The sequence below is a fragment of the Paroedura picta genome, chromosome 10 (genome assembly GCF_049243985.1).
Source record: "Paroedura picta isolate Pp20150507F chromosome 10, Ppicta_v3.0, whole genome shotgun sequence".
In the NCBI taxonomy this organism is placed as follows: Eukaryota; Metazoa; Chordata; class Lepidosauria; order Squamata; family Gekkonidae; genus Paroedura; species Paroedura picta.
The window spans coordinates 36,514,261-36,541,144 of NC_135378.1; the positions used below are offsets into that span (position 1 = coordinate 36,514,261).

Below are 26,884 nucleotides of genomic sequence, written 5' to 3' on the forward strand. Positions count from 1 at the left end.
ACTGTCTGCTTGGAAATTTATCCATTCATGAACCACTTGAACATTTGTGGAATAGTTATGTCAGTTGACCTGTGACAAACTTCAGTTCGTAAACCATGAACCAACCCAAATTCATCATGAACTTCCATTTGTGAGCTGTTTCATGCCCATCCCTGCTGCTGTCTATGGATGAGGTGTGAATGTGATTAACGTTGGATTCAATTAACTGTATATGTGGCCCATAATGCTTTTGGACCCAACTGCAAGCTGTCTTCAGCAAATCTTCAGTGCTCAGTGTAAATAGCATCTGACCTCAAAGAAAACTGAGCCTGAAAATGAGTAATTTACTAACTTTTCCCGGATTTGCCGTTTTCTCATGTGAATTCAAGATCTCAAACCTATCTCCATGCTGGTTTGTTGGTCATCCTTAGTTTAAGTCTTGTACAGAAAGCATAGCAATCCAACCAATCATCCCTTTTCAAGACTGCATGACTTTACAGTGGAGTCTTTTCCCTCCTCTTTCTTCTGAACAGCTAGTCAACCACTAGCTTAAATGGGGTGGGGGATTTAAAAGCAGCCATGGTGCATTGCTGTCCATGAAAGAGGCATGAAGAGTCCTGCTGAACCTAGAGGACCTAATCTCATACTTCTCATCATAGTTCTGACATATGATCTGAAAGTAGATAATATAGCCAGCTTGATGAAACGAAGCTGGCTTGGATCTGATCAGTGCCTGAATGACCGTTTATGCACTGGAGATTTCATGCCAGGCTGCAGGCAGGAGTTTTAGTCATGGCAGGTTGCTCCAAGTCTTCCTGAACCCACATGGGGAAGCATTTGGCCTGGTGCACCTTATCCACCCCCTATCTGTGCTCCTGATAGCGGGGTGGGCCAGTGAAGTTCCCAGTGCATAAATGGTCAATGGCAAACTTCTTAGAAACCCTGTGCATGCTGCCTTCATTTCTGTGGAAGAAAGATTGGATAGACTTATAGTAAATAATCAGCTCCTTGTTCTAGGATCCTACTAAATCCAGAAGTATGGGGGGAGGCTTTCCTCTAACTGACGATGGTGCATCTCTGAGCTTTGTCTCTTCTTCTGTATTTCCTGCTCCATGCAATTTCTATTGTCTTTCTTTAAATGTTCAAGCCAGCTTCACTTCTGAGTGAGATGCAAGCACCATCCACTTCTCCTGCCTGCCTTGATTCTAGCCCTCCACTTCACTCAGACAAAGTCTATCTCTCTGAATGTGTCTCAGCATCTTCCAAATCAGCCACTCCGCATTCACCCCCTCTCCTTTCCAAACTGTCATACAGACAAGAGAAAACTTCACCAAGGTTTAAGGTAATAGAGTCTACTCAGTATGAACTGCTGCATGTTTTCTGAATTGTTTTGACAAGCAGAAAACTCCGGTGTTAACCTATTATAGATAAAATGTGCTGGTAACTAACACTTAATAACTTCTACATGCAATCACATAGGGGGGGTTTGCAAAGTAAACAACTTAATCCTAAATATATTAGATGCAATTCTGCAAAAGTTAATCATGTTCTTAAAATCAATTAAGATATTACTGGTGAAAAAGAATGGGCAGAGATCAATTTTTGCTGCATAGTATCACCCACAGCCAATATTTCCCACAGTGGTTCTTGTCTGTATCAAAGTTTTGATTCCCCTTTTAATTCTAGTAAGCTGTTTTCTACAAAAAAACATTGCAGTAAAAGTCTCATCCAGAGCCTAATAAATCTACTGGAAAGCTACAGTTTACTTGTATAGTGAAGGCTTTTAATACTGTTATCTGCTTTGGAAATACTTTATATTTGGAGGCTGTACCACAACACATACTTGGGTAACTCATTGAAGTGCTGAATAAATTATCCAGACAATAATTTATTTCTTTGGGTTATAGCAAGTACAAATTCCTGTTGTTTTCTGGGAGCCGTAGTGTTCTCCTGCAGCCCTATGCCATGGGCAATGCAACCAGAAGGTAACAAAACTGGGCCATAAGTGACTCATATTGGCATCACCACATGCATGGGGCAAGAAGAGTTTATTTGTGCAATGCCATACATGGTCATCACCACATTGAAATTAGGCCTAAAGTGTGTCACAGTCAAAGAATTTGCTTCATGCACCAGCAGAATACCCACCCCAGCTGCAGATCTGTCATACTAGTATTATACATGGTGGGGATGAGGACTCCGTTTAAATGCAACATGGCATGGGCTGAATTCAACTTCATTGGAAGCCATACCAGCATGGCTGAGCCAGTGTTATGCTCTCTTGAGGGACTGGAACCCAAGGTAGATACCATCGTTCTCACCTCTGAACTTGCGTGCAGACATGAGACTGAATGCTGGCAGAAAGACCACTACTGAAATATTGCTGAATTCCTCTGTTGCATGCTATTATAACAGCAAATAGTTGCAATCAGCCCAAAATGTTTCCAGGGTGGCACAGTCTGCACTGAGATTCCAAACTACCATGCAGGAATCCCTGCTCATATTTTTCACCCATCCAATTAACATTTCAGTCTTTCTGTCATTAGCAGGAATTATATCCCAAACAGAAACTGGTATGGTGCCACTGAAACCATCAGCCATTTGCTCTCTGAATCAAAACAACCCCTCAGCCTTAGAATGCTGCCAAATGAGACAGAAGTTTGGAATCTGGAAGCGTTATGTGACTCATGCTGTCTGCTTCAACGCCTTTTGGAGTACGCAAAATCTCAATCCTGACTGCATATTTTTTCCTGTTCCTCTCCCCCTCCCCCAAACACACACACACATTTCTGAGCAGAAAGCTTTGGAATCCAATTTAAGGGAGGTATTTGCTTGATTTTGTATTGCACATCAATGCCTGCCGCCCCCACCCCACCCCCATGCAAACCACCTGCTTAAACAACAGGTCATGTTTTTATCAATGTTTTGCCTTTAATCTCTAGAGAGTTACAGTATCCGCTACCAGTAGTATAGCTTTCTTCATGGCTGGAAACTTTCAGCTGTGTTTTGACTTCCTGCATTTCCAGGTATGCAGCTGTAGTTGAATGCATACCATGGAAGAATCTTGTGTGGGTTTGAAAATTCTATGCAAATCTTGAAAACTCAGGATTAAAATAATGATGGCATAGGGAATGGCATTTTTCCAAGTGCATTGCACTAACACACATGCATGTCTTTTGCATAGGGAGCTTTTGGGGGTGATGGAAACAACTGGTTTGCACAGCTTGTACTGTACGTGAGATGAAAGAAGGAACCACCAATAATGTCCAACTAAACACGTGGCCATGAAAAATACATTGACGCAGTGTTTGTGGTTTTTCCAGGCCGATTTAAAAAGAGAGGTATTGGTCATTGGCAAACCTCCTCGTAGCCCTGTTACAACGAGGAGATCTTGCGGGTCACCTGTCAGAGGCCAGAGCTATCCTCATAGGGTATGGTACTGTGTGGCCCGTGTTCATTTCTGGTCATGCCTTCAGGATAATGAATTGGGCAATTAATTCTCAAGCCTGAATGTCAATGTTGAATTGATGCCTTGCTGTTGAGAACTGGATTGTGTGATAACAGCCTGGAAGCCCTAGTGTGCAGTTGTTGCTTTGCATAGTTCTACTGGGGTAGCTATTGCAAGTGACAGCAAGGAAGTAAATTCCTGAATTTGGAAATAGCTCCCTCTGGTTTCAAAGGATTTCTTTAAAGAGCCTGTTTGCATCGGCAGCTAATTGAAAGGGCCTCGTTGCATGTGTCCGTGAGTTTCATAATGTTTCTGACCCCCTCCCTTATTGTTTTCAAATGCATGGTCTTTTCAAAATATTTTGTTGCTACAGCAACACACGCTGCTCTCATTTGACACCATGCTTTCACATAGCGCTGCTTCTCAGAACTGCAACTCTCCCTCGCTTTTCCTAGCCTATCAGCCTAGAATTGCATCCTCCATAAAGTACAGCCTGTTCTTTTGAAATATTTGGTTCATACTACTTGCCTTTTGAAAAGAAGTTTATGATTTTTATGCATTGCGTATGCATTGTGTATCATTTTATGCATTGTGTTACTGATACGTACACCTGAATTTCTACATGTTCTTCACGTACCTCATTTATCTGTACAAGGGTTTTGGAAGGAAGAGAAAGTGCATTTGGATAATCCCTTTTGAACATGGAAAGGATTCCTTATGAGCCGGAATGAGGTAGCACCAGGGATTAATGGGTAATGGGGTGCTCTACTTCTTGGATGGCATTGAGGCAGGTAGCAGGAATATTTATAGAAAGTGCTAACGCTTGAATATGTGCACCTAAGGATGAATTTTTTTTTGGGTGGGGGGGATTCTCCCAGAGTGATACAACTTCAGATGAATGCAGACATCAGTTTGTGACCCAGGGTAATCTTGTAAATTTAGTATAGAAAGCATGCAACTCTGTAGGTAAACACACACAGTGAGACCACATAGTGAAATTAGAGTCTGGTGTGTCCCTGGTAACTCTACATATCCAGCTGGTTATGGAGGCAACCTCTCCAATTGGCCATCGCTCTACAGATCCCTCTCATACATCCACAACTGACTGCATGCATGCCTATAGACAACTGTCTCCATGTAGGCTTATACCCCTCATATGGTTTAATTTAGAATTCTGATCACAGGTCTCTCACAATCATGCCCATTCATGAAACAGTCATAGGCCATTTGTGTTCCATTTTAGTCACTGGTTGCCAGTAGATTTTTCCTGTCATTTCAGACAGGTCGATTTTGGTAACTGAGAAGAAGAAGAGTTGGTTCTTATATGCCGCTTTTGTCTACCTGAAGGAGTCTCAAAGCAGCTTACAGTCGCCTTCCCATTCCTCTCCCCACAACAGACACCCTGTGAGTTGTGTGAGGCTGAGAGAGCCCTGATATTATTGCTCGGTCAGAACAGCTTTATCAGTGCTGTGGCAAGCCCAAGGTCACCCAGCTGCCTGCATGTGGAGGAGTGCAGAATCAAACCTGGCTCGCCAAATTAGAATTCCGCATTCCTAACCACTACACCAAACTGGCAGCTAGCAGTATTTAGTGAAATTCTGAATCGTTGTGGTGTGCTGTTTAAAATGTTCATAGTGCTTCCTACAATGCCATTTTTCCCCCTGCCTTTTTTCACCCTGCGATCTTCTAAGCTGAGCACTGTAGCACTAAACTAATATAACACTTTGGTAGTATAGCAGCACCCTTGAAACGCCTTGAGTTGATGGAATCACATTATCTCAGTGGTGCCACTATACACCAAAGAACTATATTTGTTTAGTGCTATAGCACTCAACTTTGAATGTTTAAAAATATCTGAGGAAGATCATACGGTGAAACAGAGTGAGGGGGGCAAGTAGCCTGTTTGAAATGACCATAGTACCTCAGAAACGGCTCATTAACAGAAGGAAACCCCTGTCCCTGTGTCACTTTACTTAAAATCATGTCAACAACAAAGTTTAGAATAGCAATGTAAAAATCTTCCTGGGTTAATGTAAGCCAGATATACAGCACTCAGAGGCCCCCTGTCCTAGGGCTGCCAACCTCCAGGTGGGGTCTGGAGATCTCCCAGAATTACAATTGATCTCCAGATAACAGAGATCAGTTCCTCTGGAGAAAATGGCTTCTTTGGAGGGTGGACTTTATGGCATTATGCCTTGCTGGGGTTCCACCCATCTTCAAACCCTACCATCCCTAGGCTCCACCTCCCAAATCTCCAGGAATTTCTCAACCTGTATTTGGCAACTGCACCCTGTATCTTTAGAGGTTGCATAGAGAAACAGGAGGACATTTGAACCAGTCATGATTCTTAACCATGTGAAGAACAGTTATGAAAAGGAATGCTAAAGACAAGTGCTTGAACCTGTATGAAGTCATGCAATCTTAAACAACTTGGTGCATTTCCTGAACCTAGATTATATGTGTGTATCTTTATGTATCCTTCTATTCTTTAACGATGGTTTCTTTTGTAAGTAAGTGTGATGGAAGTGCCAGATCTTCAGATCTCAGATTAATGCTAAACTATGAACATTTCTTCTCTTCTACTCATTATCCTGGCAATGGTTACCATCTTCCCTTATAAGGTCACAGTCATTCATTATCTGCATTCTTTCAAGAACTTGTTTTGCTCGTTTCTCATCCCCTGAGGATGTTTCTATTTTTTTAAAAAAATCACTTCTTCAGTCCTCGAGACGAGGTAGTATCAGAAACAGCACAGAATGTTTGGGCTTCTGGTGAGATATCTGCAGGAGAGCTCTGTGTGCAAGAATGCTGTCTTGAGCAATCAGAAGGCACAACTGTTTGTCCAGTTGTCAAAATTCAGACTGATTTGTTTTTTGCTTGTCTGAGATCACATTTTTCCGGTGCAGATCCATACATGTTGCCCCACAAGTGCATTTTTATGGGCTTTGTTTGTATGATGCTAATGGCTGAACCTTACCTGCTTACTTGGGGATGGTGAGATCTAGACTGAAGATAAAGAGTTCCAAAAGAAAGATTTGAAAGAATCTCTAGTGCTTCCTCTTCTATATCTCTCTATCTGTTTTACACAACACCAAATAGGATTCAAAGGACAATGGTTAAAACAGTTGTGCAGTGCTTCTAGTTGTGCAATGCTTGAGCTGTCTGCAGCCCAGCAAGCTGCAATTGTGACCTCTCCACCCATTTGGCTGATCCTGTCTTATGCAGTCCCAGGGCCAGAGAGACCAGAGGTTAATCAAGCACCATCAAGCAGCAGCGCATGGCCAGGTGAACTGTCAGGACAACTGTTAGCCAAGATAACACTTCTAAGGCATGCTGTGGCAGAACTCTGCTTAGGATTACACTGTGCATAGTGTAGATGTTGCAGGACTGTGCTAAACTATATCACTGCTTGTGACCGTCTATTCTCTTACTACATTTCAACTCATTTCATTTCAGCCACAGCGCCCTGTGCTTGCTCATGAAAATATACACAGTGGGGGGGAACCGTAAGTATTTTGTTTTCTAAAGTTCTTCTCTAAATAATGGTATTGAATTTCTGATTAGGTAAGGCTGGGAACATTCCCCAGATCTGGAAGCCATCTAACCAAGGGTTTTATGTCAGTTCCAGCAGTGTTCATGAGACAATCATATGTGATACTGGGCATTGCATTCCTGGGCATTGCATTCCAAATGGCCAGCATTCTGCCCCTGTCTTCTTACCATACCATACATGGATCCATGACCCATATTGCCATCCATTAAAAATGCTCCTAAAACTCAGAGCTCTCTTATGTACCATTGCTGTCCAGTTCAAGATGAGTTCCAGGATAGATCACACACTTTGGTCAGGAACTTGTTGGACTGGGGTAATTACATACCTCAATAGTGAACACATTTTTCAATATAATTAGTCCCATCCAGTTTGATCCTTGGCATCTTCAGTTGTCAGATTTCGGGGCTGGGATAGAATCTCTTCCTGAAACTTCCAAGAGCTACTACAAGTCAGCCTTGGCTGTATTAGACTAGATGGGCCAGTGATCTCACTCAATGTACAGTAGCTCCAAAACACTCACCGAAGCAATAGCACTGCCTCTATAACAGAAAAGTCTCTTTTCCTTTTTTGGGGAATCTCACTTTTGAGGTACATGTTATCCACTCATAAGTGCTAAGGGCTTATTGAAGTCCTCTTGTGAAGAAACAATAATTTGTTGGCTCCTGTTTTTATACAGGGTCACCTGAAATCAGTACACTAGACACTGTCACAGCTCAACTGAAATGCATAGAGGTGACCCAACAGTTCTTTACTCCTTTGATTCTTAGACATCAATCACAGAAATCAATTACAAATGGTATGGCAGCATTCCAGGGATTCTGACAGGTGGTGGCATAATTTTTCTGTATGGCTTCCTGAATGCTGTGTCACCTTTAAAAATTATGTTATCCCACTGCTAAAAATGAGTCTAGCACACAAAGTGAAATTCCATGCAAATTAAAGTTCTATTCTGAATGTCCTAACATCTATTAGTCATGACAGGCCACTGTCCAATTATTAATCAAGTTCTTTTCTGGGGATTAGCATAATTTTTTTCTCAGGCTGATGGCTTCTATTTTAATCATGCTAGCTTTTGAGACCTAAACATAAATATCCTGTGAAAATATTCCTGGTCAACATGATGGGTGTAGTATTTTTATTGGAAAGAGATAGTTGACCTTGTTAAATATAGCCGATTGAAGAAACCTTTATTCCGTTGAAGTCCTTACAGATTAAACTGTTCTGGGTACTGGCATTTGCTAAGTTTCCTAAACATGCATGCTAATTGATTGATATAAAGAAGACATGTCTGTTTGGAACTGAACAGTCTTTATCCCATCAGGACTACAGAGAAAAACATCCAGTCACACAACTCACAGGCCATATGTATTACAGGATTTGTAAATGCTTAGGAGAGAAAGTGTGAAAAGTAAGGATACTAAGCAAAAAAAAATTACTTGAAGACTATCAGTGCTATCCTAAACAGAGTTGTGCCCCTCTTAAACCCAAATACTTCAATGGACTGAAAAGTATGTGACTCTGTTTAAGATTGCAGTGTTAGTTTCCCTATGACCATTTATGGACTGGAGGTTTCATGCTGGGCTGCAGGTTGGAGTTGTAGTCGTGGCAGGTTGCCCCACCTCTTCCTGCACCCACACGGGGGAGCATTCGTCCTAGTGCGCCTCATCTGCCCCCAATTCATGCTCCTGCATGGGAGCTGGGGCAGGGAAGTTCCCAGTGCATGAACAGTCTATGCCAATAGTCTTATACACACAGGACTTGGATTCAAGTTCCATGGAATAATGCAGGATTTGCTTCTCAATAAGCATGCATAACGTAAGTTTGCTTAAATCCAAGCTGTCGCTCTGTCTGCTACTGTACCCTTGCAAAGTCATCTCTTTCCTTTGGGAAGGAGGAAGCTTCTGAAGACAAAAGGTGTAAGCATAGCTCTCTAATGGCCACTTTTCTGCGCACATCTAAACCAAAAATACATTTTTTGGAAAATTCTCAGGAGCTGTAATCAATGTTTGTTTAGATTTTCATTTGAATACATTTTGTTCTAATTTCTTTGAGTCCAGATATTACACTTAATTAGCGTGTAGATTGGCCTGAAAATAGGTCTTGCTCTGTCATTATATCTTACCTAAATATTGTTATTATAATTAACAATTCAGTATGCTATTTAACAAGCTTCTCTAGTATAGTAAAATGCAAGATGTATGTTTCCCCCCCTTTAAATGCATCCATTTGTCCTGTTTAAGGTTTCAGGTTCTGTATAACTATACACCTAGGAATGAAGATGAATTGGAGCTCAGAGAGGGAGATATCATTGATGTGATGGAAAAGTGTGATGATGGATGGTTTGTGGGTATGTTCCTTTTACATTCAGTTGTGCTTTAGGATACATGTGCAACCTCAGAGACTGCATAGCTGAATGGTCTGCTAATTTGGAACTGGGAAATGAGACCAGACAATCACTGCAACACTGCCCATTCTATTGGCAACAATTTTTGGTATGAACTATTAGACATTTCAGACAGAATTTAACATCCATTAATTCCACATACAATGCATATCATTCTCATCCTGTGTTCTGTAGATGCTCTTCACACACAGCAGTCTCACACCAGGTCAGCAGCAAGGTTCTGAGGTCACTCTTCTGGATACCATCCAGTGGTCTGCCTATATCTAACCTCCCTGTATTCCCATAAGTACTTGCACTTGATCCCACAAGTGTGCCTGGTGGTCCAACAGCACATCCACCATTATAGACTGTTTACAGTGTGCCAAGACAGAGGTAGCACATTTGGGAAAACTTACCTAACCTGGAAGTGGAATTCCTTTGTATCACAGAAATAGCAGCAATCTTCAAAGGCACAGTATTGGTCAGGGCCTTGACAAGTACCTAACCATGGCACCAAGGTGCAAACTTATCATAGTAGGCCCTACCATTCACATAGTTGGCAGACACACCTCTCTTTTACACTCAGGGTGAAATGAATGCATGGACCTGCCAAGTCATTTAGCATGAACTAGATGCATGGGGCAAAGAGTTGATGGACTGAAATATTTGTAGTGGCTTAAAGTGAACTATATCTCTTGCTACTGTAATAAGCAAAATGTTGCTATAATCTGTGCCCAAGCTACGTGGATTAACGGTTTCTCCATGTAATGGGCTACCTTCCAGTAAACCTTGTATGCATGTGCGAGGAAGAATTGTGGAAGTTATTACAGGTTTCTTTGGGATTTTATCTTCAGTCACTTGCGTGGGCCGGACTGCACTTTTTAAAGCAGTTTGCCTCTTCAGCTCCAATAGAAGCTTCTGCTACCTCTGATTTTAAGCATGCCTACATTCTCATTCAGCCATGGTGGCATCTCTGTGATGTCATGTGCTTCATGTTGTCTAAACCAGATAGCCTTGACTATGCCCATAAAATATTCTAAAATATTTAAAGTAGGCCAGCTTCACAGAGTAATACCATTACTACAGCTGCCAAATTTCATTTATTACTTCTACTTTCAGGAACCTCCAGAAGAACAAAATTCTTTGGCACTTTCCCTGGAAACTATGTCAAGAGGCTGTGAAATTTTGTTTCATTTAATTTTTTTCTTACTTATTTATGCTGCATCTCTGCAACACATCCGCATATAAAGCTGCTAGAAAAACATGCTCCACCGGCCTTCTGTTTTCCTGCTTTGCAGTACCAAGTAGAAGCCATCTAACTCATCTTCACCACCACCCATCTCCATCAGCCAGTCCAGCAGTATTACCGTTCACGTCTACAATGGTATATTCTATAGGAAACAAGGAGTTATTTCAACATTTAGTACATTTTTTCCCAAGCATCACATTTTCTCTGCCGCTTTCCAGTTTGAAACACAAAAATAAGAAAAAAGCTTAGACTCAGCAATGCTTCAAGGAGTAACCCATATCCATATTATTTGGAGTATTCACAATACTGTCCTTAAGTGCGGGGGGAGTTCACCTCTTAGATACAGCAGATTATGGGTTTTTTTCTAGTTTTTAATTGTTTGATTTGAGATTTTCACCTTTTTATGCACAAGGTATTTTCACTTTATTGCAGGGGTAGTCAAACTGCAGCCACAGTTTGACTACCCCTGCTTTATTCTGTCACAGGTTTGCCTGTTTTACTTGGCTTCAGAAAGTATTGTACAGAAGCTGGATACACAATTGCATTAAGGTACGATGTTGGGTTGCAGGCATCTCTCTGTGAGGAGAAGCAGATGGTCCCCATGCAGGGCAAGGAAAATGTGGAAGTCCTCATTGCATACCTTAATGATGAGTGTAGGAAGAGGAAGAAACAGAAACACATCTCACTTTCTGCATTGATGTCTGTTAAGGCCCTATGTAGAGTCTCTCTTTGTACAGAGAGGTTGGTATTACCAAAGAAAGTACATTCCTATTCCCATCACTAATGACATGGGTGAAATAAGAAATACACCAATAGATCCTATATTAGTATATATTAATATCTGAAGCATCTCCAAAGGAAATTGAGTTTACTTCTTGACTCTAAGGGCATGCAGAAAGCAAAACATCTTGGAAAATCATGAACAATTATGAACCAGGGTGAAAGTAATAGATGGCATACATTTCTCTGCTATATCAAAAATACTGTTGCAAGGAGCAACAGAGAATCTGAAAACCTAGTTTGAAATTCATCTTTTTTGGGGGAGGAAAGAGTTTAATAAAATGTGTTTGTTTGTTTTTTACATGACTACCAGACACAAAATATTCACAACAGCTTTACATGCTGATATTATTTTGCTTCTTATAGCAGAACATAAATTATACATCAAACCTATTCTCTTTTCCTAGCAATATAGTATTAAAACAAAGTCACAAACATGAAAACTAAGACACGTGGTTGGCTTTTTAGTCAGGAGACAGGATTGAATATTTTCATTTTCCTTATGCAAAGGTAAGCATAAGTAGCATAGGATGGGAAGCAGAAAAGTTGCCAGGTCTACGGTTTTACGTAAAGCAGTTCAAAGTTGGTTTGGCTGGCACCTTGCTGAAGAAAACATTTACTGCGTTTCTATTGTGGTAAAGAATAAATCTTGCAAATGTTTGTAGTCCTGTAGCATTTTGTACATATGTTTTACTTTTTGTACAGAGCGATTGTTGATGCTTATTTGATCTTCAGCCTGCCCCCATCTCATTAATAAAGCATCTCATTTTCTTTACTTGCCCCCCCCAAAACATTTATAAGCACATTTGAATAGTGCAATTCTGTAAAATAGCATTTTATGCAAAAATAATAATAATAATGAATTATAATATGGTTTTACCAGCCAAATCTTAAAAAAAATGTACATATGTTTTTATTATGGAGCAATGTCAATAAGCCAGATAAAGAAACATCTTTGTGCAGCATACCTTTATTACTGCAAATTTCATGGCAAAAGCTTTATATTTCAAAGGCTCTCCATTATAAACTAGATGTGCATGCAGCTTTGCTGTGAGATTAATACCTATCTTTGATGCCATTTATGATGGAAGACTCAAATGTCTGTTGCCTGTGATATTTTAAACAAAGCACTGTTTCTACTCTGTATCTGATTTTATTAGAACAAGTTTTTCATGCCTGACTTCCAGGTACTTGACTCCGAATTCTTACATGCAAAGGGGTATCTGTGTTTTATTTCCCTTGAATAGACTTCTAATAAAATTTGCTTGGAGTACCCTGTTGCTTGGAGTACACTGTTTGCTAGAAGTACACTGTTGGAATACACTGTTGCACTGATAAAGTTAGCTCCTGGATTCGGAAGCATTTCCACATTTGAAAAGTTCTGTGTCTCTGATCTTAAAACTGCTTTTGAATCTTATACTGGACTTCTAATAAATTCTGCTTGGAGGACACTATTTGATTAGCATCACTACAAAGCTTAACAGAATAATAGAAAACTGAGAAGCAAATTGGATCGACCTGTAAAACAAGCTCATCATAGTTCCTGCTTTCATGGTGAAGATGGTGGAATATTGTAAGTACCTGTCTGCTCATCCTGGTTTGGGAACATAATTACAGACCATGTTGATTTGTCATGAGCAGGGCAAGTCTGCAAAACCATTTATTTGTTTGTTTGCTTATGTTTCAATTTATATACTGCCCCTCCCACACAGTAGCTCGTGGCGGTTTGCAACAATAAAACCAACATAAAATCCCCTAAAGACAATATACCCCTATAAACCTCCCCTCATGGCAACAAAGTTAATTCTGTAACTTCTAACACTTGCATCTTAAGGCTAGTCATTGCCTTTGTTTCTTGATTGCTGCATCATGATTGTTTCTGAGGATGAGTAAAGTGAGTTGGATGGATGAAACCAGACATCAGGCAGATTTAACTTTAACATCACCCCCCAAACATCCCCTCTGGAGTTTTTTTTTTAACTAAAGTCCCATAAACAGATGCAAGTTCTTACATTAAGTAACAGGACCCACAAGGAACTGGGTGGGAGAGATGATTTTAAAACCCCATTCCACTCCCAAAGCCTCCCTCTTCAGGATTATCTAAATTCTCTGATGCTTCATTAAACTAATTTCTCCCTTCCCTCTTTTCGTGTAACTGACACTTCACTGTTCGCATTCTGCCTCTGCTGAACTATTTTCTCTCCTCATCTGACTGTTTCTCCCGCCCACCCCTCTTTGGCTTGATTTATAGAGTTGTATTTTTCTGCTTACTTAGGGATTCCTCCAAGTATGCAGAGACTTTTACCGTGTCTTTGGGTGGCCCAGTTTTGCTGCTTTGATCATCTGCATGGAGACCAACCAGCTTTTTATTAGAATAATATATATACCTCTGTGAGCAAGTCATTAGAGACTCATAGGGAAAGGACAGTCTTGTTTCTGTCACCAGCCAGCAGAATCAGGGCCATTGGGAGGTCATGAACTCTTTCAGCAAGGGAAAGACCAGACCAGCCCTAAGCATGAGCCAAATGATGAGCAGTTGCAGAAAGTTCACTTCCTAATCTCAATCAGAAAGAACTGTATTCCAACTGCTAGTTGCTCCGAGGCTGCAGGAGTGATAGGAGTAAGGCCTCTGTCGCCAGCCAGACAAATAAGGCCCACAAGATAGCTGCACCACCTCCATTTTTCCCCTTCCCTTAGAGATCTTGTCTCCTTGAATTGTAAGCCTGAGGCCATAATAAATAATAGAAGTAGATCTGTGATCCACTTAAAGACAAATAATGGCCTTTTGAACACAACTCTGTCTTGTCTTATATCCCATGTTTGAATCCTGGAAGTCAATAAGAAGGAGTTGGTTCTTATATGCCGCTTTTCCCTACCCGAAGGAGGCTCAAAGCGGCTTACAGTCGCCTTCCCATTCCTCTCCCCACAACAGACACCCTGTGGGGTGGGTGAGGCTGAGAGAGCCCTGATATCACTGCCCGGTCAGAACAGTTTCATCAGTGCCGTGGCGAGCCCAAGGTCACCCTGCTGGTTGCATGTGGGGGAGTGCAGAATCGAACCTGGCAAGCCAGATTAGCTCCTAACCACTACACCAAACTGGCTCTAATAAACATAGATCTGGCCATGTTTTCATCAACTTTAGATTACTGTAACATAGTTTGTGTGGGACTGCTTCTGAAGAGCCTGCTGGTGCAGAATGTAAGTATCTGGGACCTTACAAGAACCTGCTATGGAGAGATGGTACAACTCCAACACTGTGTCAGCTTCAATGTTTGATAGCTTGCTTTGAGGCATTTCAAACATACTGAAAATAATCCCTAAAGCCCTAAATAGTTGAAGACTATGGTCCCCAAAGCCCACATGGACCTCAACACAAGCAGGTCTTTGGCATGAGCCCTGCTCTGTGTGCCCACCTCAAAGGTGAGATTATAAATCACATGGGGAGAGGCTGTCTTTCAGCTACTACATACAGTCAGTGAAACACTTCTCCTGCCTGGAAGATCCCTCTGCCATCTGATAATTGTTAAGTATTCTTAATTTGGGAGGCACTGAGGTTGGGTAAGTGTCCAATGTTTTTGTGCTGCTGCTGTTTCCTGTGGTTTCTACTGCTGTTTGAAGTTCATCAGGTTTAATTCTGGATAATTTTAATTATTTGATTTTAGGGTGTTTTTAAAATTGTTATGGTGTATTGATTGCCTGTGTGCTATTTAAAAAGTAGGAAAGCAAAGACACCAATATTCAAAATATGCTTTTCAAGCAAAAAAAAAAAGGTATATAATATGTTCTACTCAGAAGAGAAGTTGCAGTCTAATGATCTCCAATTTAGGCATGAATCCCTCCTGTGTACTGGGATGTCAAATTAATACAGATCCAAGATTATCAGAATGGGGTGACCAAAGTGATACTAATTTTGCCAAAAGGGTCAAGCTACAACAAGAAAAATAACAAGATGTTTATTATACAGCATGCACATATAAAATTTAAAACATTATGGGTCTGAATACCGGACTATACAATTTACAATTGGTGCAAATTTAAATGGACTCTGGGGAATGGTAGAGGACAGGAAGGCCTGGAGGACCATTGTCCATGGGGTCGCGATGGGTCGGACACAACTTCGCACCTAACATAAGGTGATTAGATTTTAATATTGGTAAAGCGGGACACCATTGACTGGGGTGGGGGGTTCTTGATTAAAAATTGGTCTATATGGAGCAACAAAAAGTTTCATAGAATGCATAGAACGCAAAAATATTATTGTAATATATAATTTCAACATAAGTACAATTTGCCAGGTACCCCCAGAAGTCCCTCCAAAAGTGGGACAATCTGGTCACCTTAACCTAATAAAAACAACAGTTTACAAGCATTCCTGGTAAATGAGTAAGTCCTATGAACTACATAAAACCAAATGCACTTTGACTTCTACAGCCTTCCTCAGTGGTTACAAATAAATTAAATATATATAATTTATATATATATATATATATATAACATGCATTATTAATAATAATAATATAGATAGATATTGTCTCTATACAAGATATTGCCTGAAGAAACAGAAGCCTAGCACTACGATCCTAAACAGAAGAGGTACATACCTTTCTAAAATCATGGTCTTCAATTGGCTCAGAAACTTGTGCAATCCTGTTTAGGACTGCACTGTGAGACATTGCACTCATTTGGTGATGGATGGTGCAATTCTGCTTAGGATGGCTCTCATCCTCACAGCTATGGATCTGACAAAAACACAAATTAGTCACGAAAAGGCTCCATCATCACTGTGCCTGAGAATTAAGCTCTGTCCCATTGCTTTTGATGAGACACGTAGTGTGATGCTTACCTGATGTGTCAGGAGCCAATACCCAGTCCCAACTCCATTCATTATCGGAGCTGAGGTCGACTGGGGCCTGACTCACCCATGCAAGGAGAGGCTGGAGAGGGAAGAGGCTGGGAATCAGGCAGAGTGCTCTGGCACAGCAGAGAAGAAGACAAGGAGGCAGGCAGCATAAGGGAGAGCCTGGTCAAAAGGCAAGGCTGAGTTCAGACATGGAGTCAGCTGGAATGGGAGAGGCTGAGAGGCAGCCCTGAACAGCCAGAGGAAGCAGCCAGGCAGGGAGACAGGTGGCTGAGGAAAGAGGCTCAACAGCCTTCCCTTTCCTTTGATGGTCTACCAGACGGAGCAAATGGAAAGAGACTAGCCACAGGCCAGGTGGGGGAGTGGGGCAGAGAATTCTGAGAGGGAGAGGCCACTAGGACACACTATAAGAGAGAACGCACTAGTGCTTTGGGGGGGGGGGGGAAGAAAGTGAACCTGGGCACTGGAACCTGGGTGTAAACTGCACAGAACTTTTATTCCAATCCCAGGTCGATTCAGTCCCTGCCCTCTACACAGAATGCGATTTCCATTTGGATTTGGGGCGATTTAAATTTTCCTTCTGCAGCAATAAGGATTGATTCGAAGTGACCCTACCTTTATTGTGCGATATCTTATAGTGCTTTTAATGCCCAATATTTTTCAAATCTGGATTGGGAAACCGTGGTAGAGAACCTCTGACAGGCCACACCTGGTCATGTGACAAGCTTGCCTTAAAGGAGAAGCCCCTAATTTCTCTCAACTTCTGTGGGTCCTGGATTTTTTCTCCCTTCTTTGCCTTTTTCAATCCTCTCTCCCACCCCCTCCAATAAAAGAAAGAGGCTCCCTGCCTGGCTCCTCTCCCCCCCTTCAAGAAAAGAAAGAAAGAGGCTTGGCTCTCCCCCCCCCCTTCTGAACTACCCTAACCACGTGCAGAACACTTTCCTGTTTCAATGGGGAGAGGGGGAGAGGAAGACCCGAGTTCAAAATGATCTGAATTCAACAGGATTGACAATGGAATAAAGAAAGTAAGTGCAGACTCTGCCCTCCTCTCTTTTCCAATTCTGGGCTTTGGTGGGCCAGTTGTCCTCTTTGGCATAAAGACAGATGACAAAGAAACTGTCTCCCATGTGGGGGAAACCTCACACCACACTGAGTTCTGAAGGACTTATTTCACTTAGACTAGGGCAGAGTCTGCACTTACTTTGTTTATTCTATTGTCAATCCTGTTGAATTCAGATCGATTTGAACTCAAGTCTCCCTCTCCCCCCCCCTCCCCATTGAAACAGGAAAGTGTTCTGCATGTGGTTAGGGAGGCTCAGAAGAGGGAGGGGGAGGTACATTGAGACTCTTTCTTTGTTTTCTTGAAAGGAGGAAGAGAATTGAAGAAGTTAGAGGAGGGAGGAAAAAATCCTTTCTTTTCTTGAAGGGGGGGGGGGAGGATCGAAGAAGGCAGGAAAAAAAAATGCAAGACCTAAATAAGTTGAGAGAAATTAGGGGCTTCTCCTTTAAGGCAAGTTTGTCACATGACCACCTGTGGCCAATCACAGGTCCTCCACCACGGAGGAGAGCCCAGATTCAAAACATTTAAATATTGAGGGTTAAAAGCACTCTAAAATATCACACAATAAAGGTAGGGTCACTCCAGATCAATCCTTCTTGCTGCAGAAGGAAATTTTAAATTGCCCCAAATCCAAATGGAAATCGCATTCTGTGTAGAGGGCAGGGACTGAATCGACCTGGGATTGGAATAAAAGCTCCATGCAGTTTACACCTAGGAGAGAATGTAACAAGCTGTCATTTAAAGTGCACCAATTAGCTAGAAACACACCAGTTCTTACACACACACATACACAAAGTCCCAGAGCCATCCTGCTCAATGCAGCTTGAATAAACTGTTGTCAGCAACTAAAGCAAAAGCATGCTGTTTTGTAATGCTTGCGTGCCGTTGAATGCCATGCTGCAAATAGTTAACAGGACCATGGAGTGAGAGCTCTTTCTCCATCTTAAAAAAAAGATCCATCTGCTACCTACTGTGAAACAGTTGAGAACTATCTGCTGAACTATTAGGTAAGTATCTTATTAACAGGACTGTAGGTCACTGCTATTTTTACCCCCTTAGGGAAGCTTCAGCTATGAGGAGGGTAGCCTTGAAACTGACAAAGTTATGAAGAGAGACAAGATACAGGTATTCAGTAGCTTAATGAAATGTGCCTAACCCCTTTCTGATTCTTAACATATGCAAAGGAGACATAGTCAGATGTATCTTTAGGTATCATTTGGGGTACTTTTTTGCAATTAAAGCTCATAAAATAATAAACTTGTTTCAAGTCACTGGAAAACAGACCTGGGTTTCATGGGAATGAGTAAACATCAGTGGTAAAGGTACACATGCTCTTCCTTTGGAACTGCTTCAGATCTTTTACAGTGCAATCCTGACCAATTATACCCCTCTAAATCCATTGATGTCAACAGGCTTCAACTGGTATAATTCTTCTTAGAGTTGCACTATTTTTCTCTTCAGATAGCTAGTTAAATGTTTATTAGGCCAGTTATAATGAATTATTAGGTGTGTATTGTAAACAATATGTCTAAAAAGTCTTTTATTATTATTTAAACAGATTAAGCAGACAAAACACAGAAAGAGTCAGAAATGCTGGTTATGTTCCAGAAACACGGTATGCTTTCCTTCTGAGAAACATTGACTTTTACAGCTAATGTAGTGTTCTGGCTGATAAAGAAATCCCATGAGAATAAGGATTTTTTTAATGTTAAAAAAATTATAAGGCAGTTTGATAACAAGTACAAGGCAAGCCAGTATGGTATAATCCATTCTCATCAGAACGTGGAAGCTAAATATAGTCAATGCTTAGACAGGGCACCACCAAGGAAGGTTCTGCAGAGGAAGACGATGGCAAACTACCTCTGCTTCTCCAACTTCGCTTCTCCATAAGTTGCTTGTGACTTGACAGCACACATATATGTATATTGGCATACAGACAGATAGAAAATAGGATGGAACTGCATGACAATTGTTTATGTTCTCAGTTTAGCCAGCTGGTCACCAGTAGCCATTCATCATCATATAGCATGACCAAATTCCTGAAAATTATGGTAAAGAGAATTGTGGAGTATTGAAAGAACAGTATATGTGAGGAGGGGATCTGATTTCTCTTATACTCTAAGGCAGGTGTAGTCAACCTGTGGTCCTCCAGATGTCCATGGACTACAATTCCCATGAGCCCCTGCCAGCGTTTGCTGGCAGGGGCTCATGGGAATTGTAGTCCATTGACATCTAGAGGACCACAGGTTGACTACTCCTGCTCTAAGGCATGGGTTCCCAACTAGTTTATCAAGGTATAGCAGTGTACCTGGAGAACACCTCAGATGTACCATGGCATGGGGGATTCCAAGATGGTGGCTGCATGGAGCCAGCAGCCACTGCTGCAGAAATGCTGCTTCTTACCCTGTGGCTGGGATAAGTTGTCTTCTGTTGGGCATCAGGACTGTCTTGAGTGAGGGGAAAGCATATTTTTATTTGCATATAGGGCATTATAGGCAAAGCAAGATAGGGACTGATATTTAATGTTTATTTGCATATTTTTAATTTGCATCAGGCGATGTGGCCAGCTGACATCTCTTCCACAGTACCTTGAAGCCTGACAAATATTTCAGGTGTATTTCCTTGATCAAAAGGTTTGAAAAGGCTGCTCTAATGACTTCACCCTAGCCTTGCTCTTTTGAGTGGAATTGGGAGTGATAATTATTTGGAATATTTGTTCCAAAGATGGGAAGAAGATGTATGTGCAACAGGAAAGCATTCTTCCTCCTCTTCGTCAAATCAATACACTGGGCTGCATTAGATGTTAGTGCAACAGGAAGGAGTGAATGCAATAGGGGAGTCTTCCCCACCTCTCTCTTTTCCAGAAAACACTCCTCCCCCACTACCGCACCCCAAAAAATCCTCTGTTTTTTTGGGTGGCTTGCCCTGTGGACAAAGTACATTGAGGTAGACAGTTAAATCTTTTGTCCCTATGGATTCCTCCATCCTCAGCAAAGAATTTTCAAGGGGACCGGAGGATGAAAAAGGAAGTAGAGAGGATCATAAGAGCCCCTTCTGCTCAGACAATCAAAGAAGCCAACCTAGTAGGTGTGGTGAGAACTTGGCTCTTCTGTTAGGCACCTATACTGGAGGAAAAGGGCCACCAGATCCATAACGGGTCACAAGCTGTTTGTACCCTAACCTCTAGCAGCTGTAATTTCACAACGATGTATGCTGTTGCTAAATCTATATGTGTACATGCTACATGTCATGCAAAGCCACTAAACCCACCAAGCTGGCCCTGGGAAGCATAGCACAAGATCTGATTCCTGTCTCCTCTGCACTATATGGCATGCTGAGAATGTCATTTGTGACTGTGCTATGTCATCTCTAATCTAGATTCTGGGACACAGACTTTTCTCTGAAGCAAATTACAGTCATAGCTGAACATCACCACAGAACAGTTGTTGACAGGCAGCCCGGGATGTGTTGTTAAGTTTCTTTTCACTCTGCACACTTAGTTGATCACTAGTACGTCTTGTTCTGGAACAGCTACATGGTGACCGGACACTAGACATCCAGTATAAATGGCAAACCCTCACTGGGCGTCTGTTGTGGGGGGAGGAAAAGGAAGGTGATTGTAAGCTGCTTTGAGACTCCTCCGGGTAGAGAAAAGCGACATATAAGAACCAACTCTTCTTCTTCTTCTCCACCAGCAGAAGGAACTCTGATCTGCAGAAGACTCTCCATGTCAGAAGAAAGCAACACAGTTAGCAAAATAGATCTTTGGAATCCACTGAGTCTGCTGTACTAATTTAACTTAGATTTATAATAAATCAATAGGGCCTTGGGCAAATAGCAAATAGCAACCTCTACTAAGATCAGGAGGATTACCGAAGTTTTATCCCCCAAAAGGTTTTTTTTAATTGCTTGTGATTCTCTACATGGGGAAACTGATAGCCATAATGACAAAAATTCTCTCCTGAAGACCAGGAGAATGGGTTGGATCCAGCCAGTTTTTGCCATCAGTCTCATCTAATTCTGCTCTCTCCTATAGTGCCCATCTCACATGGCTTTTTCCGTTCGGATCTAATGATCCTTAGGCTAGCCTTTTTGGTGGTCAGCTAAGGACTCTGTCACTCGCCATCTTTATCACAGCAGCTGATGATGTTTCCTAAGCATTGTACAGATTCAAAAGCCAAAATGGACATCTGTAACTCAGAAGATTTAGAAGGTTTAAAGGCAGTCTCCAGCAAGAGGGAAACATTCTTAGATCTCATTAATTTAAACAGAAACATGAAGCGAGTTCTCACATCAGTCCTGTTGAACTTTGGCTAGCATTTATAAATAAAATGTTGCGAAAGCAAGTTCAAACCCAATATGCATTTTTCTCCTCATGTTTCCTGGATTTTTCTGACATTTTGCAACAGCTCCAGCTGCTAAAGAATGGGCTGTGAGTATAAAAGGGTTGTGTGGGAAGAGCTATATTCATTCCAGCATGACACGGCACACTTTGTCTTTCTGCTTGGCCATTTTTGAATTATTGCTACATAGTTCTTCACATTGAATTACACTGTCACCCAAAGTAACTGATAAGTAACTTCAGGAATTGAAATAGGGTTGCCAAAGGTTAGGCTGGGAAATTTCTGGAGATTTTAGGGACGGAACCTGGGGAGGATTTCAGGAGGGTGTGATGCAATAGGTCCATCATCAAACGTAGCCATTTTCACCAAGGGAACTAATCTCTGCCATCTCCGCCAGGAACTCTCCAGCCACCAGAAGGTAACTGGCAACTTGAATATTCATTGTAGAATCATACAATCATAGAGCTGGGAGGGGCCACACAGGCCATCTAGTCCAACCCCCTGCTCAACGCAGGATCGGCCCAAAGCATCTTAAAGCATCCAAGAAATTGTGAAAGAGGAACAAGCCATTTGAATATGGCAGTCCTAGTTATAACACCATATTTTCATGGCACTGTGAAAGTTTAACTGACTCTTTAAAAAAAACAACTCTTAACTGTTAAATGTATTTTGGTAAGCAATTCTTCACTCAGAAATAACTCCTATTTAGAAGAAGAGTTGGTTTTTATATCCTGCCTGAAGGAGTCTCAAAGCAGCTTATAATTGCCTCCCCTTTCTCTCCCCATGACACCCTATGGGGTAGGTGGGGCTAAGAGAGTTCTGAGAGAACTGTGACTGGCCCAAGATCATCCAGCTGGTTGCATGTGGAGGACTGGGGAAATCAAGCCTGGTCCTCCAGATTAAAGGTATTTTAGGATAGCAGTTTCCATGTCTCTTGAAAGTTGTATGGCCAGATGGCAGCAAGCTGGGTGGCGTTCCCTCTTATAAGTTTGCTGTGTCAACAGTTTTTGCCTTTCTTTGACCTATTATTCCTTTTGGCATGTTCTTTTTATTCATTCATAAATATATATATTCTTCCTTTCAGGTGAGAAAAAACCTATCCAGACATACAATAACCATTATAAACAGATATCAGAATATACAATCAAAATAAATAGCATACAATAAAATCCTAGAAAAATTACTGCTGTCCTACTACCCAACTGCTCAATGAAAGAATGACTCTTTAAACGTCTTCTACAAGACTTTTGGGAAGAGATCCAATGAGCATTCTGCTGAAGAGAATTGCTTCTGGCGCTGCTACCAAGAAGGCCTTGTCATGCACATCCACTTAGAGAAACAGGGCTAACCTGAGCAAATGGGCAGACTGTAGTGTTGCCCCTGCTGCCAGCAAAGTGGATATGGTTGCCCACCACAGCAGGGTATAATGCCATGGAGTCCACCCTCCAAAACGTCCATTTTCTCCAGTGGAACTAATCTCTGTACTTTAGAGAAGAACTGTGATTTCGGGAGATCCCCAGGTTTTAGGGATGGTTTGGGTTAGACAAAGTGGTCCATGAGACACTTTATCAAGCTTTTACAGGTCAAAACCAGCACCAACTTAGGCCTGGCTCAGCTCTTTTGTTGTTCTGGGAACCCAGACCTAGACCCAGATCAACAGCATTACTGCTGTCCAGCTCTATATTCAGTGGCCTCCTTTACTGAAGAATAAGGAAGGCCTGGGGCTGCCTGTAGCAGAGCCACCTGTCATTCCATTTTGAGCTGTGTCGAACTGCACAGTCATGTTCAAATTCCCTTGGTCAGCCACTATCTCTCCCTGTGTACTGCCTCCAGTGTGGTTTGTATCTTGAGCTCTTTGGAGGGAGGGTGGAATATAAGCATGAACAATGGAATGTCGGGGAATCTATGACAAGCCCATAGATAAGCAATAAGGTAAGCTAACAGCAAGCCATAATGTCTTGACATATAACTTCTGGTTTTTCTGGGGGTGCTATGAGAGGAGCCAGCCTGGTGTAGTGGAACTGGAGTGAGATTTGGGAGACCCCAGTTCAAATCTCCACTCTGTCATAGAAGCTTTCTGGGAGATCTTGGGCCAGTTAGAGCCTGGCCTATGTCACAGGGTTATTATAAGGATTAAAAGGTTAGGGATGAAAACAATTATAAAAAATTGAAACATTTTATTGGAGCTCATATATTTAAAAACATTAAAATATTAGATGGCACACGTAAATTATCTGGGTGAGTATTGCCAAGTTGCGATAATTAAATAAATCCTGAGGGGAGGCTAAATAAGCAATCCTTGTGAATGGATTGTTCCACTTTCAACCAACTGAAGTTCCCCAAAACTCATCAAAAGCCATTCCATGTCAGTCCCATTATGATCATTGGAAGGGCCAAGCACATGGGTCAGTGTGGCCAGAAGATTGTTCTCTCCAAAGGCCCACAGCTGGTCAAAGGCTTATCTGTCACTTACCTGAGCCTCCAGGAGCAATTTTGGACAGCCAAGCTCTGAGTCCAGTCCTTTGGTGGCGGAGGCTGACTTTGGCATCCCAGTTCAGTTGTAGCCCCCTGACCAACAATTCCTCGATCTTGTCTGGACAACGCTCACAGAAAGCAGTAGAGGAAGGAACAAGGGGGCAAAAAAAGCCACTAGGGAAAAGAGGAGAGAAAAGGGGTCTGCAGTGCCCCAGCACAGATATACTCTGAGTCTACAAGGATTAGCGAACTGCACAATTCCAGTTTGTGAGAAGAAACTCGCCACTAGGGAAAAGAGGAGAGAAAAGGGGTCTGCAGTGCCCCAGCACAGATATACTCTGAGTCTACAAGGATTAGCGAACTGCACAATTCCAGTTTGTGAGAAGAAACTCTTGCATCTTACTTACAGAAAGCTGAATGATAACAGGATATGTCAACTCACTCAAAAGCCTCAGTATGACTAACTAGAGCCAGTGGCTGCCAACCTGCTGGCTTACACCTGATCTGTTCCCTGAAAACTTGCCACCATATTTGACGTTCAGCTGCCACTGTTTGTTAAGAGCCAATAAACATGGACATTTCCCCATAGCAACAATGACCGAAGTGTTAAGCCATTTCTCCAATGAAAGGAAAATATCACAACCCAAACAGGACCCACTGTAAAGTATCGGAGTAGGGAAGCCCAGCCTCAGCGACTGAACGGCAAGAGAGCCATCCTGCTTGCTGCTTCACCCTGGACCGAACCATTTCACTTCTTGTCAGTAGGTTGGTCATAGGAGATTGCCCCCCTGCCCCTCCCAAAAAAGTTTTGTATTCTTGTGCTCAAAAGATTTTGTAACGTGCAAAATAAAAATCTGTCCCATTCTGAACTTTTCCAGAAAACTGTCAGTTATTAAGCAGGTGTTCACATGGCAAAGGTGTGCTCAAGAGCAAAGCCAACTGGAGGAAAATTAACTCTTCAGACAAACTAAACCTTTGCGTACATGTGTACATTATGAAAGCCAGGGTACTCAGAATCCTACATAGGTCTATTCAATGTGGCTTACTTCCACTGAATTGATTTTAGGATTGCATTGTTTATCTTATGTTATCAGCAATTTAGTCTAAGTACACAGTATCCTCACACACACACCCTTCTCCCCTCACAACAGCCCTGTGAGGTGGTTAGTCTGATGGATAATAGCTGGTTCAAGATTGCCCAGCAAGTTTATAACTGACTAGGGACTAGGGATGTGAACATGTCATACCGGTCCAACACTCTAGTTACTCTCCCGCATTAGCATGGTCCAGTTCTCTTGTCTACAGCATCAGCTGGTCCTTTTTTAAAAAGTCACTTGCTTCCTTAGTAACATTGACCAACACTTTCATTCTTCATTAACAGAGAAGTGGACATTTTGCACAAAACACAGCTTTGAGCAAATTGTGTTGAGACTTCATAGTGGAGAGTACATATGGGAAAGCAAAATTCGAATTCCCTCTCATGCAGCTCACTGGTTGGTTTGGGACCCTCTTCCTCAGTGGAACCTATCTACCTTTTAAATGACATTTCTTTTCCAACTCTCCTCCAAAGAGACCAAGACAGGGCACCTGAACACATCATTTGATCTTCAGAGCAGCCATAAACAAAACAGGCTGAAAAAACATCAACCAGAGCCACCTCTGAACTTCACGGTCCTGGTCCTACTCTCTAGTGCAGGGGTAGTCAACCTGTGGTCCTCCAGATGTCCAGCATTCGCTAACAGGGGCTCATGGGAATTGTAGTCCATGGACATCTGAAGGGCCGCAGTTTGATTTCCTCTGCTTTAGTGCCTGCTTGCCATCCTGAGTTCTTGGGATGAAAGGTGAAAGAAACTTTAGCTGGTGGAGGGGGGAAACATGACAGTATTAGTTTAATTACTGGATGCAAAAAGCTGGCTCGTTTGCAAACTTTGAGCAGCATCTTCCTAAGCACAGTAGATCAGAGAGGGCCCCTGGTCAGCAGAGTCCGGCTGCTTTAAGAGAAAGAGAGGAGGCTGTAATCCGAAGCCCGCGGGGAGAGCCGCCGGAGGAGACTCCTGGGAAACGGGGGAGCCAGAGCCCAGGGACACTTCAGGGAGCCCAGGGACACTTCAGGTTTTCCTTGACCAAAGTTGGAACTTCCCCTCAGGCCGGAGGCAGCCAGAAACCGATGACGCCACGCAGGAGCAGAGCCATAAAAGGGGGAGACCCCGGCGGTCGCGAGCAGAAAAAGCAGCGTTTCCCGGGCTGCTGGGCCAGCAGGAAGCCTCTGCACAGTTCGCGCTGCCACAGCCGTGAATCCGGCGCTCGCCACAGAGCTGCAGAGAGGGGAGGCAGAAGAGACTGACTCGAGGCAGCCGGCGGGCAGTTGCTGCACAAATGCCCCAGAACGTTGTCCTCCCGGGACCGGCCCCCTGGGGCTTCCGCCTGGCGGGCGGCATAGATTTTAACCAGCCATTAATCATCTCCAGGGTAGGTCCCTCTGCTATTTTGTATGTGACGTCCGCTGTGGCGTGGCGGTTTGGCCTGGGTCAGGAGATCAATAAATAAGGACAGGGCAGGACGTGATTTAAAGGGGGGGTTGCAGTTGGTTGTTTATCATCATCACCCTCGTTTTATTTTATTCTTAGGCGTTTGCTCAGGGGCATCAAGTGTTAGTGTACTTTAATATAGTAGCTTGACTGTCTCATGTGTTTCTCCCCCCCCCCCCCCCACTTACTCCAGAATAAGAACTGTTAAGGCAGGACACATTGGACCTT

General features: G+C 42.4%; 2 protein-coding genes across 53 annotated transcripts in view; both read left to right on the forward strand.

Annotated features, from left to right (window-relative positions):
- SORBS2 (sorbin and SH3 domain containing 2) overlaps window positions 1–12,665 on the forward strand; it is a 269,623-nt gene extending 256,958 nt beyond the window's left edge. For 40 of the 50 annotated variants that reach the window (XM_077302175.1, XM_077302170.1, XM_077302181.1 and 37 more), the window contains 4 exons: window positions 1,127–1,321; window positions 6,884–6,933; window positions 9,221–9,327; window positions 10,483–12,665. In XM_077302175.1, coding sequence (XP_077158290.1) covers window positions 1,127–1,321; window positions 6,884–6,933; window positions 9,221–9,327; window positions 10,483–10,544 — 414 coding nt within the window. In that variant the 3' untranslated portion in view covers window positions 10,545–12,665. The remainder of the gene's footprint in view (window positions 1–1,126; window positions 1,322–6,883; window positions 6,934–9,220; window positions 9,328–10,482) is intronic. The other 10 variants (XM_077302220.1, XM_077302222.1, XM_077302217.1 and 7 more) reach the window with 1 other exon arrangement.
- A 13,527-nt stretch (window positions 12,666–26,192) lies between these two features.
- The window catches only part of PDLIM3 (PDZ and LIM domain 3), a 36,297-nt gene continuing 35,605 nt past the window's right edge, over window positions 26,193–26,884 (forward strand). The window contains exon 1 of one of the 3 annotated variants that reach the window (XM_077302225.1): window positions 26,193–26,597. In XM_077302225.1, the coding sequence (XP_077158340.1) occupies window positions 26,505–26,597 (93 nt within the window). In that variant the 5' untranslated portion in view covers window positions 26,193–26,504. The remainder of the gene's footprint in view (window positions 26,598–26,884) is intronic. The other 2 variants (XM_077302227.1, XM_077302226.1) reach the window with 2 other exon arrangements.